Source organism: Dendrobates tinctorius, unplaced genomic scaffold, assembly GCF_039654945.1.
Source record: "Dendrobates tinctorius isolate UK_male_01 unplaced genomic scaffold, ASM3965494v1 ptg000004l, whole genome shotgun sequence".
Taxonomy (NCBI): domain Eukaryota; kingdom Metazoa; phylum Chordata; class Amphibia; order Anura; family Dendrobatidae; genus Dendrobates; species Dendrobates tinctorius.
Window position 1 is genome coordinate 29,622,524 of NW_027361672.1, and position 16,648 is coordinate 29,639,171.

At 41.6% G+C, this 16,648-nt stretch overlaps 1 protein-coding gene across 1 annotated transcript in view; it reads left to right on the plus strand.

Annotated features, from left to right (window-relative positions):
* ELOVL2 (ELOVL fatty acid elongase 2) overlaps positions 1-16,648 on the plus strand; it is a 185,963-nt gene that overhangs the window by 119,235 nt on the left and 50,080 nt on the right. The window contains exon 3 of the mRNA XM_073566661.1: positions 7,347-7,534. Within this exon, the coding sequence (XP_073422762.1) occupies positions 7,347-7,534 (188 nt within the window). The remainder of the gene's footprint in view (positions 1-7,346; positions 7,535-16,648) is intronic.

A 16,648-nucleotide genomic window follows, 5' to 3' on the forward strand; every position in this document is an offset into this window, starting at 1 on the left:
GGTCTGCGGTTTCACACCTCTACTATGGTAAAGGTATGAAGCCGCTGCGGAATCCGCACAAACAATTGACATGCTGCGGTTTGTAAACCGCAGCAAAACCGCGCGGAAAAATCCGCACCGTCAGCACAGCGTTTTTGAAACCCCATAGGGTTTCATTGTACTGTACATGGTCAGCGGAACTGCTGCGTTTCCGCAGGGCCAAAACCGCTGCGGAAACGCAGCAGAATCCGCAACGTGTGCACATAGCCTTAGCCTTCTTTTTTTGCAAGCTAAACATTCCCAGATCCTTTAACCATTTCCTGTTGGACATACTTTGCAGTCCGCTCATCATCCTGGTAGTTCTTCTCTGAGCTTGCTCCAGTTTTTCAATGTCTTTTTTAAAGTGTGGTGTCCAGAAGTGGACACAGTATTCCAGATGAGGTCCGAACAAGGAGGGGTAGAGGGGGATAATTACTTCACGTGATCTGGACTCTATGCTTCTCTTAATACATCCAAGAATACAGTCCCTGTATTACATTACACACAAACAGATCTTTAAAAAAAAGTATTTCTAAGGTCCATTTATGATATGTAAGTGAGGCCTTTGACTAGTTGATAGGGCATTAGTGTCCCCAGATTAGTCGGCCCACTTAGCATGTTATCATGCCCCTGTGGGAAGTGCAGAAGACTTCTGATTATGCCCACTGCACCTCTCTGAAGCTGGCATGCTTACACCCGGCTTCAGATGATCAATGCAGTGAGGGAAAGAAGCTGCGCACATGCATGACGTATGTGTAGCCCTGGCAATGACGCCGGCGCTTGAAAGTCATGTGATCACACCACCCACAAGGGATGTGATAACATGCCAAGAGGGCAGACTAGTTTGGGGACACTAACGCCCCAAATATTAGTTACTAGTCAAATACCTCATTTACATTTCATAAACGGACTTTAGAAATACTTTTTCTAAATATCTGTTAATGTATGTAATGTAATGAAAGGACTGTTAGTCATGGTATCAGGGTATATAGATATGTATGGGGATACGGAGGACTTGACATGTTCCCTTTAATGCTTTATGAATGCTTTGGTCATGCATTAGCTCTAAACCATTCATAAAGCCATAAATTAATGACAATTTACCTGGCACCAGTTAACTGTAAATATACCTGACTAGTGTAAATGCAATATATTACAATGCAGATTAAAAATATCTTACAGATTAATTAGATGAATTAGCATGGTCAGTGTGACTCCTTTCAAGAAGTAACTTCTTTATTATCTGGAGATAATAACACATTTATTTACAGGCCCCTTGTCCAGCAGCACATTTACCTGTGATCGCTGGCTTTTCCACTTGATCAAAAGGGGAGATGCAGATACAGATGCTGTCAGATAGGAGGCGGTTTGCACGGCTTCTGGCCAGTACTGAACAGGCTGCTGGACCAGTTTCCTGCAAATCAATTTGCCTATCTCTAAAAACTTTATTAATTTTTAAAATAATTAAATATTTTTAAAGGCAAAAAATTAGATGCCGTATATACTCGAGTATAAGCCGAGGCACCTAATTTTGCAACGGAAAACTGGGTAAGCTTATTGACTCGAGTATAAGCCGGTATGCATTGTCCCCTCATCCCTGTCCTGGTATGCGTGGCTTCCCTGTCGCTGTCCTGCTATGCGTGGCTCCCCCGTCCCGTCGTTGTATGCATGGCTCCCCCGGTCCTGTGTTGTATGCTTGGCTCCCCCGGTCCTGTGTTGTATGCTTGGCTCCCCCGATCCCGTTGTTTTATGCATTGCTCACCCGCTCCTTTCCTGATATGCATGCTTCAAAAAAAAAACAAAAAAAAAAACATCATCCTACTCACCCTCCTCCAGCGTGCCATCGCAGGCGCAGCACCTCGTTCCAGCTTCCAGCAGCGCTTCCTGTGCTGAGCGATCACGTGGCACCACTCATTAAGGTAATGAATATGCGCTCCACGCCTATGTGAGTGGAGACGTGTGTATACAGTGCCTTGTGAAAGTATTCGGCCCCCTGGAACTTTTCAACCTTTTCCCACATATCATGCTTCAAGCATAAAGGTACCAAATGTAAATTTTTGGGTGAAGAATCAACAAGTGGGACACAATTGTGAAGTTGAACGAAATGTATTGGTTATTTTAAATTTTTGTGGAAATTCAAAAACTGAAAAGTGGGGCGTGCAATATTATTCTGCCCCTTTAACTTAATACTTTGTTGCGCCACCTTTTGATGCGATTACAGCTGCAAGTCGCTTGGGGTATGTCTCGATCAGTTTAGTACATTGAGAGACTGAAATTCTTGCTCATTCTTCCTTGGCAAACAGCTCGAGCTCAGTGAGGTTTGATGGAGATTGTTTGTGAACAGCAGTTTTCAGCTCTTTCCACAGATTCTCGATTGGATTCAGGTCTGGACTTTGACTTGGCCATTCTAACACCTGGATACGTTTATTTGTGAACCATTCCATTGTAGATTTTGCTTTGTTTGGGATCATTGTCTTGTTGAAGACAAATCTCCGTCCCAGTCTCAGGTCTTTTGCAGAATCCAACAGGTTTTCTTCAAGAATGGTCCTGTAATTGGCTCCATCCATCTTCCCATCAATTTTAACCATCTTCCCTGTCCCTGCTGAAGAAAAGCAGGCCCAAACGATGATGCTGCCACCACCATGTTTGACGGTGGGGATGGTGTGTTCAAGGTGATGAGCTGTGTTGCCTTTACGCCAAACATATCGTTTGGCATTGTTACCAAAAAGTTTGATTTTGGTTTCATCTGACCAGAGCACCTTCTTCCACATATTTGGTGTGTCTCCCAGGTGGCTTGTTGCAAACTTTAAACAACACTTTTTATGGATATCTTTGAGAAATGGCTTTCTTCTTGCCACTCTTCCATAAAGGCCAGATTTGTGCAGTGTACGACTGATTGTTGTCCTATGGACGGACTGTCCCACCTCAGTTGTAGATCTCCACTGTTCATCCATGGACCTCTTGGCTGCATCTCTGATCAGTTTTCTCCTTGTTTGAGATGAAAGTTTAGAGGGACAGCTGGGTCTTGGTAGATTTGCAGTGGTATGATACTCCTTCCATTTCTATATGATCGCTTACACAGTGCTCCTTGGGATGTTTAATGTTTTGGAAATCATTTTGTATCCAAATTCGGCACTTCTCCACAACAGTGTCACAGACCTGCCTTTTTTGTTCCTGGGTCTTCATGATGCTCTCTGTGCATCAAATAGAACCCTGAAACTCTCACAGAGCAGGTGCATTTATACGGAGACTTGATTACACACAGGTGGATTATATTTATCATCATTAGTCATTTAGGACAACATTTGATCATTCAGAGATCCACAATGAACTTCTGGAGTGAGTTTGCTGCACTGAAATTAAAGGGGCTGAATAATATTGCACGCCCCACTTCTCAGTTTTTGAATTTCCACAAAAATATAAAATAACCAATAAATTTCGTTCAACTTCACAATTGTCCCACTTGTTGATTCTTCACCAAAAATTTACATTTGGCATCTTTATGTTTGAAGCATGATATGTGGGAAAAGGTTGAAAAGTTCCAGGGGGCTGAATACTTTTGCAAGGCACTGTATTTATTACCTTAATGAGCGGTGCCACGTGATCTCAAGCACAGGAAGAGCTGCCGGTGCTGGGAACAATGGAGATGCAGCAACGGCGCGAGGAGGGTGAGTATGATGTCTTCTGGAAGCCTGTGGCTGCAGCTGTCACTGCTATAAGAAAAATTTTTATTTCTCTTTAGCAGCGGCACAGTTACAACCACAGCCGCTGGCTCCTGCTGCTGCTACGTCACTCCCCCTCCCCGCCGACTTTCTAGACAATGACTAGTGTATAAGCCGAGGGGGGCATTTTCAGCACAGAAAAGTGCTGAAAATCTTGGCTTCTACACGAGTATGTATGGTAAATTAGCAAAAGAGCATGAGATGAGTGGATCGCTTCATGCAACATGGTTCCACAGTCCAGCTACTGACTGTGAACAGGAGCTCCATGAATTTCCTTACCATTCGTGATTTCAAGCTCAGATTTGCCAGGCTAGCGAGTCATCACCTGTGGGCCAGATGACGTCGCACAGATAACATCATACCAGACTAGCAAATCAATTGCTGTGCGAGAGAACCCGGAAGCTCAGCAGATTCACACAATCCCTGTCCATGGCTAGAGAGCACTCACCTGAAATGTGGACCAAATTTGCACAATGCAATCACCTCATCTCAAATACTAGCCTGATATATACTTTGTCGCTCTAAATAGGGGCTCCTCTACACAGTTGACCACTGCAACTAATCACTGGCTTTAGCGGCCTCATGCCATAGACCACTAAGGCCAGTGATTGGCTGCAGTGGTCTCTTCTTTCAAGCCTGAGATCTTACATTGACCCTAAAATATTGCATTACTATATATTTAAATCGCCACCATTTTTTTTTTACTTCATCACTGGAGTGCTATCAGTAATCCATGTTTCTTTCCCCTAGTAATTTACTTACCAGATACAGTCTTCTGCTCTAGTCCCATTCCACCATCTTGTGACTGCAGCTTCTGACTGACCAAAAGTCAGTGGTAAGGATCACAAGCTCTCAATGCAAGTTTGAGAGTCTTGTTTAGACTCTCATAGACCTACACTGAGAAGACACCTCCAGCTCGCCCAGTATGCCATGGAATGATCGGCAGGTCACAACCTGCAGAAGATGACCAAAGTGGCTCTGAGAATGGAGGAAGGCGACGTCTGCTAAGTATATTACTAGAGTCAGGAAACTTACAGTGGTTGGACAAAATAATGGAAACGCCTAACGTTTTGGCATCATAATCTTCGAACATGTTATAAACATGCAAACCATGACATATGGTAATGTTTTGTAGTTGATTATTTGTGTTATGTGATATGTTTATGTAAATTAACTGTTTGTTTTGCAGAATTCTAAGAACATTGATGAAAACCTGATACCAATGGCAGACCTCTCAGATTTTCAAAGAGGTCAAATTGTTGGTGCTCGTATGGCAGGCGCTAGTTTAACAAAGTGCCAGAATGCTTGGCGTGTCAAGAGGTACTGTCTCCAAAGTAATGACTGCGTTTGCAAGAGAAGGAAAAACGTCCGCAGCAAAGCACAGGTCCGGCCGAAAGTCGAAGTTGACAGAGACCGTTGGACTCTAAAGCAAATTGTGAGAGAGGATCGCAAGACCACGGCTCCGAAAATCACTGCTGAGTTCAATGAACACCTACAGAACCCAGTTTCCACGAAAACTGTTAGTCGGGAGCTGCACAAATCTGGATTCCACCGAAGAGCTGCAATTCAAAAACAGCTGCTCTCAATGACAAATGTTTCCAAGTGTTTAGAATGGTGTAGAAACCTCCAAAATTGGTCCCTCGAGCAGTGGAAACGTGATATTCTCAGACGAATCATCGTTTACCCTATTTCCGACCTCTGGCCGAGTGTACTTTTGGAGACAGCCGAAAGAGGCATTCCATCCAGACTGCCTTCTCCCAACCGTAAAACATGGCGGAGGTTCTGTGATGAGCTGGGGTGCTATTTCGTGGAGATCCGCTGGGCCAATGATATCCCTTCATGGAAGAATTAACAGCCGAGATTATTTAGGCATTTTGGGCAACCAAGTGCATCCTATGGTTCAAGCACTGTTCCCGGAGGGGAACGCCATCTTTCAGGATGATAATGCACCAATTCATACAGCTAGAATCGATAAAGCATGGCACGATGAACATTCTAATGAAGTTGAGCATCTCATCTGGCCCCCACAATCCCCAGACCTCAACATTATTGAGCATTTATGGCCAATTTTACAGATTCAAGTTAGACGTCGATTTCCACCGCCATCGTCACTCAAAGAACTGAAGGGTGTTTTAACTGAAGAATGGGCTACAATTCCTTTGGAAACAATTCACACCTTGTATGAATCCATACCTCGGAGAATTGAGGCTGTAATCGCTGCAAAAGGTGGACCTACACCATATTAAACTAACTTTTGTTGATGTTTCCAGGTGTTTCCATTATTTTGTCCAACCCCTGTATATTAGTGATAACACTCCAGCAGTGAAATAAAGAAAAACCACACTGAAATTGTTGCTTTAACTGTATTAGTTAAAACACATTACCTTTAAAGTGGATACTGTTACCACACATGCTGCTTAAAGAAGACCTCTCACCAGGTCAAAATTATACAGGTTTTGCGATTATTGAATTCCTTATACTTCTCTGAATATTCTTTTTTGTTTTCCCATTGACCATATTTTTGGAAGCATATGGCGGTTTAAAAAAAAAAAAAAAAAAAAAAAAAGGGGAGCGGTAGGAATAAAATTGCAAAACTGGCTAGTTTTGACCTGCTTTATGAATGGCGTGGCTGTGCATAAACGCTTTAGGCTCTGAACCAGTCATGAAACCATAAATTAGGTAATAGGTCTTATTTAAATGAAAATTTTACTTTCAACAAACTTTTCAGAAATAAATAGTACAAGCAAATATAAGAAAATATATGTGCTTATGAGTCACTTCTTCTCCTAAACTTGTCATTCACTCTGAAAAAAAACAGCTTAACTGCATATTATTAAAGATGAGATGGACTGCAGACACTCTATAGTATCTTTACAACTCCAATTGCATCCTATCGAGAGGGGAGGTTGGAGGAGCTGTTAGTAGCAGACTAAGTATAAACAGGTAGAGAGACAGAAAAGACTTAACAAGTCTTATCTCACTCCAGAACTGGAATCACATCTACGCTGCTCAGTACTGCTGCTGCCTGTGTTTGTGTGCTAGTTTTAGAATTAAGATACACAGCCCATTTATCTGTGTGTTGTTTATGAGAGACATCACACCAGCCACTCTCCTCCCACCAGCTTACAGTCAATTACAAATAGGAGAGCCTGCAGAGTGGAAGCTGCAGGACAGATGACATAAGGGTCAGAAAGTGTTATTCTTCATCTACATAAATATAAAGTTTCTTTCTGAAAAGTTACTTGATAGTTCTTCTTTAACTATGGACATATAATTACATCCTCTGTATGGTTGCTTCTATTAGTAAAATGCACTATATATTTTCTTTAAAGTCCGTTTGTTCTTGTATTAGAATAGACCCATCACTATAATGTGATGCCCTTAGGTCAGAATATTCAGCTTCGAGATCTGTGTTTAGTATTTCAGCAAGAAAAATAACCTCTTCATTACTTCTCGGTATGAATCACCTTTTAATGATGTTCTCGATTGTATTATGACCATTTACTTCAGATGAGTGATGAGGATGAAAACACTTTAGTGCCTGCAGCTGGCCTATAATAAGCTGGCAGTACATTACCGTTCTCTCTATTTTCTGCTTTTTTTCAGATCCGAGGGTTAGAGGATGGTTCATGCTAGACTCCTGCCTTCCGACTCTTTGTTTGACGTTACTCTACTTAATTTTTATATGGTTGGGGACCAAATATATGAAGAACAGACCAGCTTTCTCTCTCAGGGGTCATTTAATTGTTTACAATTTTGCAGTCACTTTGCTTTCCTTGTACATGTTAGTAGAGGTAAGTGGTTAACATGTTTTTATTTTTTTTTGTCACTTTCTTTATTGAATGATTTGTAGTTGGTAGAATTTAAATAGTTAAAGTCAAAATTGAAAATTTGATTGCACAAATTGTTTACAGCAATTGAGCAATCTGATGACGTAGCGTTCTAGTCACATGACCTCTGCAGCCAATCACAGGTTGCAGTGATCCTTTAACGATCAGGCATCACTTCTGGAGCTGTTGTAGACTTCCATGGTGGTCTGTAGGGGATTCAATTTTTTTTTTTTTTTATAAAGGGAACAGGTCATGTGAAAAAAAACCAAATTAATCTGTAGATATGGGGTTAATCTGCAGATACACAGCATTCTGCCTGGCAGTCATACTGAAAGGCTAGCTATCGGGGAAGGAAATTAACAATTTTGCTCCGGGCAGCCTTGGGCTTTCAGTCATAGGGGCGTGGCTTCAGTCAGCACTCGGTGCATAGTGAGCAGTGGCTGAAACCATGTCCCGGTACTGACTGACAGCCGGCTCTACACAGATGCACTGTACAGCCCACCGGACTTTCAGCTCGCTGGGCAGCTTCAGAATTCTATCATACATGCCTGAAAAAGATTTTGTCCTATATCTGACAACCACTTTAATTTTTACAAATGACCCTTTTTTAAAATAATAATTATAAGTGCATTCACGTGCATTTTATTACAAGGATGATTTGTAATTCTGCAGACATCAGAGCTGAAATCTGCCAGCATCATTGCTTGACTTTTTTTTTCTAAAGAGTTTTGTTGCCTTGAGTTCTGTGAAGTGTAGTCTTCACACCAGATGCTCTGTATTAATATAATGTAGAAAAAAAATAAACTCTAGGCTTCATTCAGACTTCCATTTTTTTTTCACATAAAATAAATATGAACTGATTTTCATCAGTGTATGGTCAGTGTCTATTTTTACCAAGTGTTTCATCGGTAATTTCCTACAATAATTTTTTGCAAAGTTTCTCTTCTTCATTCGTATTAAATTAGGACAGTGCATGGATTGCATATTGGTGACATTCGCGTGCTGTCTGTGACCTTCATAGACCCATAGGCTTTTATGGGTAATTTTCATCTGTGACTCAGATCAAAAACAGACATGTCTCTGTGATTTCTTTTGCCGATACAGGGTATGCAAAAAACAGACATATGAACAGCACCATAGACTTAAATGGGTAGACGTTTGAATGATGCCAATCACTATTATACAAGCTCAGCAAAGCTGTTAGGAATGGCATGTAAAGGCTCAAACGTCAGATTTTTGCATATGAGTGCTATTCATATTTTTCACTGATAGCACTTATGCCTGTAAAAGTGAATGGAGCCATTCACGTGTTCGTAATTTTTTGCGGTACGCACAAAATCGGGGAGACATGTTCGATATTCATTCGAGTATCATAACCTAATCAGTAATGCAAGTCTGTGGGGCCGTGAAAAAAAAAAAATCAGACAGCACTTGTATGCCATCCAAGTGTGGTTTAACCCCCTAACCCCCAAGGGTGGTTTGCACATTCATGACCGGGCCAATTTTTACAATTCTGACCACTGTCCCTTTATGGGGTAATAACTCTGAAACGCTTCCATGGATCCTGGCGATTCTGACATTTTCTCGTGACATATTGTACTTCATGTTAGTGGTAAAATTTCATTCAAATAACTTGCATTTATTTGTGAAAAAAAACGGAAATTTGGCGAAAATTTTTAAAATTTCGCAATTTTCCAACTTTGAATTTTTATGCCCTTAAATCACAGAGATACGGCACACAAAAAACTTAATAAGTAACATTTCCCACATGTTTACTTTACATCAGCACAATTTTGGAACCAAAATTTTTTTTTTGTTAGGAAGTTATAAGGGTTAAAAGTTGACCAGCGATTTCTCATTTTTGCAACACCATTTTATTTTTACGGACCACATCACATTTGAAGCCACTTTGAGGGGTCTATATGATAGAAAATACCCAAAAGTGACACCATTCTAAAAACTGCACCCCTTACGGTGCTCAAAACCACATTCAAAGAAGTTTATTAACCCTTCAGGTGCGTCACAGGAATTTTTTGAATATTTTTTAAAAAAATGAACATTTAACTTTTTTTCACAAAAAAATACTTCAGGTTCAAATTTTTTTTATTTTGCCAAGAGTAACAGGAGAAATTGGACTGCAAAAGTTATTGTGCAGTTTGTCCTGAGTACGCTGATACCTGATATGTGGGGGGGAACCACTGTTTCGGCGCATGGCAGAGCTCAGAAGGGAAGGAGCGCCGTTTGACTTTTTCAATGCAAAATTGGCTGGAATTCAGATCGGACCTAATGTCGCGTTTGGAAAGCCCCTGATGTACCAAAACAGTGAAAACCCCCAACAAATGACACCATTTTGGAAACTAGACCCCCAAGGAACCCCCCGTAGTTCACAGAAGTTTATAACGCCCGGGCGTGAAAATAAAAAAATCGTATTTGTCCACAAACATGATCTTTTAGTCACCAATTTTATTTTCCCAAGGGTACCAGGAGAAATTGGACGCCAAAAGTTGTTGTCCAATTTGTCCTGAGTACGCTGATACCCCATATGTGGGAGAAAACTACTGTATGGGCACACGTCAGAGCTCGGAAGGGAAGAAGTGACGTTTTGGAATGCAGACTTTGATGGAATGCTCTGCGGGTGTCATGTGCGTTTGGAGAGCCCCTGATGTACCTAAACAGTGGAAACCCCCCACAAGTGACCCCATTTTGGAAACTAGACCCCCTAAGGAACTTATCTAGATGTGTGTTGAGCACTTTGAACACCCAAGTGCTTCACAGACGTTTATAACGCCCGGGCGTGAAAATAAAAAAATCATTTTTTTCCACAAAAATGATATTTTTGCCCCCAATTTTTTATTTTCCTAAGGGTAACAGGAGAAATTGGACCCCAAAAGTTGTTTTGCAATTTGTCCTGAGTAGGCTGATACCCCATAGGTGGGGGTTAAACACTGTTTGGGCGCATGGCAGAGCTTGGAAGGGAAGGAGCACCATTTGACTTTTTCAACACAGAATTGGCTGGAATTGAGATCAGACGCCATATTGCATTTGGAGAGCACCTGATGTGCCCAAACAGTGGAAACCCCCCAATTATAACTCCAACCCTAACCCTAATGGGAAAATGGAAATAAATACATTTTATTTTAATTTTATTATTTTTCCCTAACTAAGGGGGTGATAAAGGGGGGTTTGATTTACTATTTATGGCGGGTTTTTATTTTTGGCAGCTGTTACACGCTAAAAGACGCTATTTATTGTAAAAATAGTTTTTGCATCACGACATATTGAGAGCTATAATTTTTCCATATTTTGACCCACCGAGTCACGTGAGGTCTTATTTTTTGCGGGACGAGTTGACGTTTTTATCGGTATCATTTTCGGGCATGTGACATCTTTTTTGATCGCTTTTTATTCCGATTTTTGGGACGCAGAATGAACAAAAACCAGCGTTTCATGAATTTCTTTTGGGGGGTGCGTTTACACTGTTCCGCTTGCGGTAAAATTGATAAAGCCCTTTTATTCTTCGGGTCAGTACGGTTACAGCGATACCTCATGTAGGTCTTTTTTTTATGTTTTGGTGCTTTTATGCAATGAAAACAATTTTATATAAATTATTTTTGCATCGCTTTATTCTGCAAGCTATAATTTTTATTTTTTTGCTGATGATACTGTATGGCGGCTTGTTTTTGGCGGGACAAGATGACGTTTTCAGCGGTACCATGGATATTTATATGCGTCTTTTTGATCGCGCGTTATTGCACTTTTTGTTTGGCGGTATGATAATAAATTATTTTTTGCTTAGTTTTTTTTATTTTTATTTTTTAAGGGGTTCGCTAAAAGGGTTAACTAGTGGGACAGTTTTATAGGGTGGGCCGTTACGGACGCAGCGATACCAAATATGTATACTTTTTGTTTTTTTTATTTTCAAAAAATGAATTTATTAGGGAATATTTTTTTTTTTTAACTTTATTACATTGTCCCAGGGGGGACATACCTGTCATTTGACATATCGCTGATCTGTCACATCACAGATCACTGTGACAGATCAGCGATCTGTCACAGGCACTGCACCGGCTTTCCTCATGCCTGTGCTTTGCAGGCTCTGAGGAAGCCAGCTCCCTGCAGGCCCCCGAAGGTCCCCGTCACCATCTTGGATTCGGGGACCTGCAGGGATGGAGCCCCCCGCAGCAGCGCTGCTGTGGGGGGCTCAGGGAAGCACGGAGGGAGCCCCCTCCCTGCCGATGCTTCCCTTTAACCCCCCGTACACCGCGATCGTGTTTGATCGCAGTGTGCAAGGGGTTAACGTGTCGGGGGTTGTCCGTGACCGCCCCTGACACATTGTGCCGGGTGTCAGCTGTGATAATCAGCTGATACCCGGCCGCGATCAGCGGCGCTCACCTGGTGGACAGAAAGGGGTTAAGCATACTGTTAGAATTTTAGAAAAAAACATTTCTACCCTTACAAGAAAAACTGATGAAAACTGAATCAAACAGTTATGATACTCTGATGAAACTTATGAAAATCAATGATGAAACTCGGCCTGTTTTTCTCCTACATGAAAAAAAACTGACGTCTGAATGTGCCCTTAATTATTTCTAGTGATAGCCTGCAGAATTGTAATAGCAACACTCAACTAGCATACCAACTAGATAAATAAGCTATCTCAAAGACCACCAATAGGACAGACCTCAGACTAGCCCAATAACGAATTCCACCCTTCGCATACTAAGCATTAGAGGTGCCATCTGGGACTTAAAATTGATGGCCAATACTTAGGATGAGGCCATGAAATCAGCAAAACTTAGAGACATAAGGGCCGATTCAGTCAGCCAGTAAACACACCCCAGTACCAGGCAGCATAACGAAAATTGGTGGCGCCAGGGGTGTCTAATTCCTGAAAATTTAGGGGCGTAAATGTAAGTGGTGTACTACTGGAGTACATCTCTTTCGGGGGCGTGCTTGTACTTGTAAGATGCAGCTAATTAATTGGCATTTTACTCTTAATTAGACACCTCTTAGTCTTGCACGCCCCTTTATTAAGACTGGCATGTACAACGTCCGTCTGATTGAATCAGCTTATAGTCGCAAAAATTTGTATAACTTAGAGCTGCGCAAAAAAACATTCAAGGCATTTTACACCAGAATTCTAGCATAGACTCCTTGATGAATCAGGCCCTAAGTGACTGTAATCGGTTTTAGTCATTGGGAGTAAACACCAATGACAAAAGGGAGAAGCAATATTAGTCAATCTTTAAAATAAAAAAAAAAATCATAAGAGCGGATATAGGAAAGAGGATTACATCAAATTTGACGGTATGGTGTTATCTGTACTGTTAGGAGAGGTAGAAATCTGACTCCTATGTTGAAATCTAGACCCTTACATTCTGCAGTCTCCTGCGCTTCATCTGCTGCAGAAGAGATTGCAGAGGAGAGTGGCTTGCGGCAACTCTCTCCAGAGGCTAAGTCCTTTGTTCCCTTAACTGAGCATGCTCATGGGACGAACTCCCATTGGAGTTCGGGAGTCAGGTGCTCAGGTCCTGTGTCAAATCCTATTGGCTCCTCTTGGAGCTTTGGAGATTTCCGGAAGGTCCCGTTTGGTATAAAAAGCGCGCATGGCTGTTCCGCCATGCGCTAGTATTCTTCATACTTGCTGCTGTATGTATGGTGATGGATGCTTGGACTGGTGAATGACTTATTAAGAAACCCCTTCCCTCTGATAATACGTTTGTGTGAGTGGTTCCTGCCAGTAGTAGCGCCAGCGTCTAGCTCCATCTTGCTCAGCAGCCTAGCGTCTGCATGCAGTGCTTTACCAGCGGCTCAGTTCTTGCCGCGCTGCAGTTGCAGCTTATCTCTGCGTCCGCTGTTGCGACGCCACGCACCTTATTTAACGGTAGGTCTAGTCGGAGTAGTCCTGTTGTCTAAGGCTACTCCTGTGACCCTGAATACCGTGTCTGCATCGCTGAGGCTCTGTGACCCTGAACAGACTCAGCGTTTTGTGTATGCTTTTTGCCTGCAGTTAAACCCTGTGCACATTACCGCCATAGTGATCTGCATCTACTAGCTGCGGTTTTTCCATCCTCCGCACGGTGGACCCCGAGCGGCGAAGGCACTTTATTCATATTTTTTATTTAGTGCCTTCAGCCACTCCTAACATGTACACTGTTGTACATCTACAGTGGTGGTTTTAACACCCAGATCACAGAGTAGTGAGCACTTAAAGGTTAAAGTTTAAACAATTCAAAGTCCCTGTCAATCACTGACATAATTGCAGCAGCGATGTGTTTAGCTGATGGGTTACCATGGCAACCAGAGGGCCTGCTGAGCGCCCCCGAAATGTGCCCTCCGATCCTCCTATGAAGCCCAGCCTGAGGCCGACCTTAGTTACTATAAACCGTAGTAGGATAGTATTGCAGTATGTGCCATTAAATCTTCTCAAGTTCAAGTGACCCAAAGGAATTAAATTAAAAAGGCATATTTGTTATCGTCACTTTCATAACAGATCTATCAAAATATCAATATACACAATTCTTTAAATAATATGGTTAACACAAAGAAAAAAAATGAAGTGTCAGAATTGCAATTTTTCAATCGCTGCACCCCCCCCCCCCCAAAAAAAAAAAATGCAGTGAAGAGCGATGAAAACTTTTTGTACGAAAAAATGGTATCAATAAAAGCTACAGCTCAGCATGCAAAATACAAGTCCTCACCGGGCTCCATCAACGAAAAAATTATTGGTCTTAGGCCATGTGCACACGATGCAGATTTGCAGCGTTTCCGCAGCGGATTTTACCGCGCAGAAACGTTGCATATCCGCATTGTGATGTACAGTACCTTTTAAAATGAATGGAAAAAAAAAAACGCTGTGCAGACGCTGCGGATTTTTCCGCGCGGTTTTCCTGCGGTACAAAATCCGCAGCATGTTACTTCTTTTGTGCGGTTTTCTATCTCCCCTGTTACCAAATCCGCAGGGGGAAGACCGCAATGGAAAACCGCACAAAAACCGCATGAAAACCGCGTGAAAAATGGAAGAAATCCGCAGGAAAAATGCAGTTCATTTGACCTGCGTTTTTCTTCCATTCTGCACGGAAAAATCCGCAGGGCTCAAAACCCCGTCTGCACTCAGCCTTACAAGGTTTATTTATAACTGAGTAGTTAAATATTTTTCTAAGTTTGGTATCACTTGTGCTGACCTGCAGAATCCTATTGCCAAGTCATTTTTAATTTGCACTTAACGCCATAAAAACTAAAACCTAAAATATCAGTTACTTTATTTCTCCATCATATCACCCCACTTTGATTCCCCCCCCCCCCCCGTTTTTCAGTACATTGGTAAAATGATTGGTGTCACTCAAGACTGACCTCGAACCCGCGTTATCAAAAAACAAGAGCTCATACAACCATGTTGATGGAAAAATGAAAAAAAAAAAAGTTATGACTTTTGAAAGAAGTGCTGGGGAAAAGCAAAAGAGCAAAAGCAAAAAAAGTGCTAGGTTGTGCAAGGGTTAATTTGGATCCGGAAGCCGCTAGTTATATAAAGCCGTATAACTTGCATGAATTTAACATGGGACACTTAAGCTTTGGGTTCACACGGTAATTTATGTGTGATAGAGTTGTGCGGAGAGGAATTTTCCAATGATCTTACTGTGTCTTTGTGACAAACACAACATGGACAAAATATGTTTTATTTCTGTCTCGCGTAGAAGACTTCATTTAAATTGTTGGAACATTTTTTTCACAAGGACGTGACCTCTGAGTCTGTTCTAGTTCAATATTCTTTTGTTCAGATAACACATAGAGCACATTGTACTTGGATTTTTAACCAAGATAGGAAATAAATGCAAGTGAAATGAGAAGCATGTAATAATCCCATTAAGAAAGCACAAAGTCTTAAAAGTGTCCACTCAATAAAACCATTTCATAACTAATCTAAAGAAAATGTTACCAAGGGCTATGTGCGCTACGTAGGGAAAGAGGAGCAGAGATAAGGCTCGGTTTACATTTGTGTTTGATTCCGCAGCGTATCATCCGCATTCTCAAACACATGCAAAAGCATGTTATCGCAGCGGTTTTTATACACCTCATCTTACGCATGATGCCAAAAACTTTCGTGTATATGCGTTTTTGCATGTGTTTGCTTTTTATATGTGCATGCGTTCGAAATTTGTAATTTCTTCCAGTAGCTTTACCTTGACATCAGACAACCAGTAGGCGTGTCTCATGGGATATATATACACACACACACACACACATACACACACACACACACTGTACTGAGGAAATCCTTGTCTTTGGCTGCTGTATCTACCTGCAAGTTGAATCTTGACTTGGACAGCTTCCTAGAAGATCTGGATTTAAAATTGAAGTTGGCTGCTACCTTTGCTTTTGCTTGTCAAGAACACAGAAGAAGAGAGAGACTGAGAAGACATAGTCATCGCTATTGGCAACACCTCATCCTTGAACTCCGAAAGAGCAGTGGAGCCTACCACTCTTTGTACACCGAGCTGCAGCAAAACCCAGAGAAGTTTTTTGACTACACGAGGATGTTGCAACAGAGCTTCCATGACTTGCTCCTACATGTCCAAGGATCCATTGACAGGCAGGACACACAGCTCCGTCGAGCAATTCCTGCTGAGGAATGTTTCTTGGTCACCCTGAGGTACGTAGTGTTGAACCCTAACACTACCCTATCCATAACCCTATCCCTAACCCTAAGCAGTGTACTGATTTTTGTTTTTCATTTTCTTTTCCACAGATTCCTGGCTACTGGAGAGACATTATCCTCATTAAATTTCCAATTACGGATTGGAGTATCTACCCTTTCAGGGATTATTGTAGACTCTTCTCATGCTTTAGTTGGCATTCTACGGCAAGAATTCCTCCCCCAACCCACAAGTGAACTCTGGATTGGAAATGCTTCCAAATTCCAGGACATTTTCTATTTTCCTAACTGTGTGGGGGCTGTGGATGGCAAACACATTAGGATTATGAAACCATCTTGAAGTGGAACGCAGTACTTCAATTATAAAAAAAAAAAAAAAAAAAAAAAAAATTCCATTGTTCTAATGGCTGTTGCGGATGCTGAAT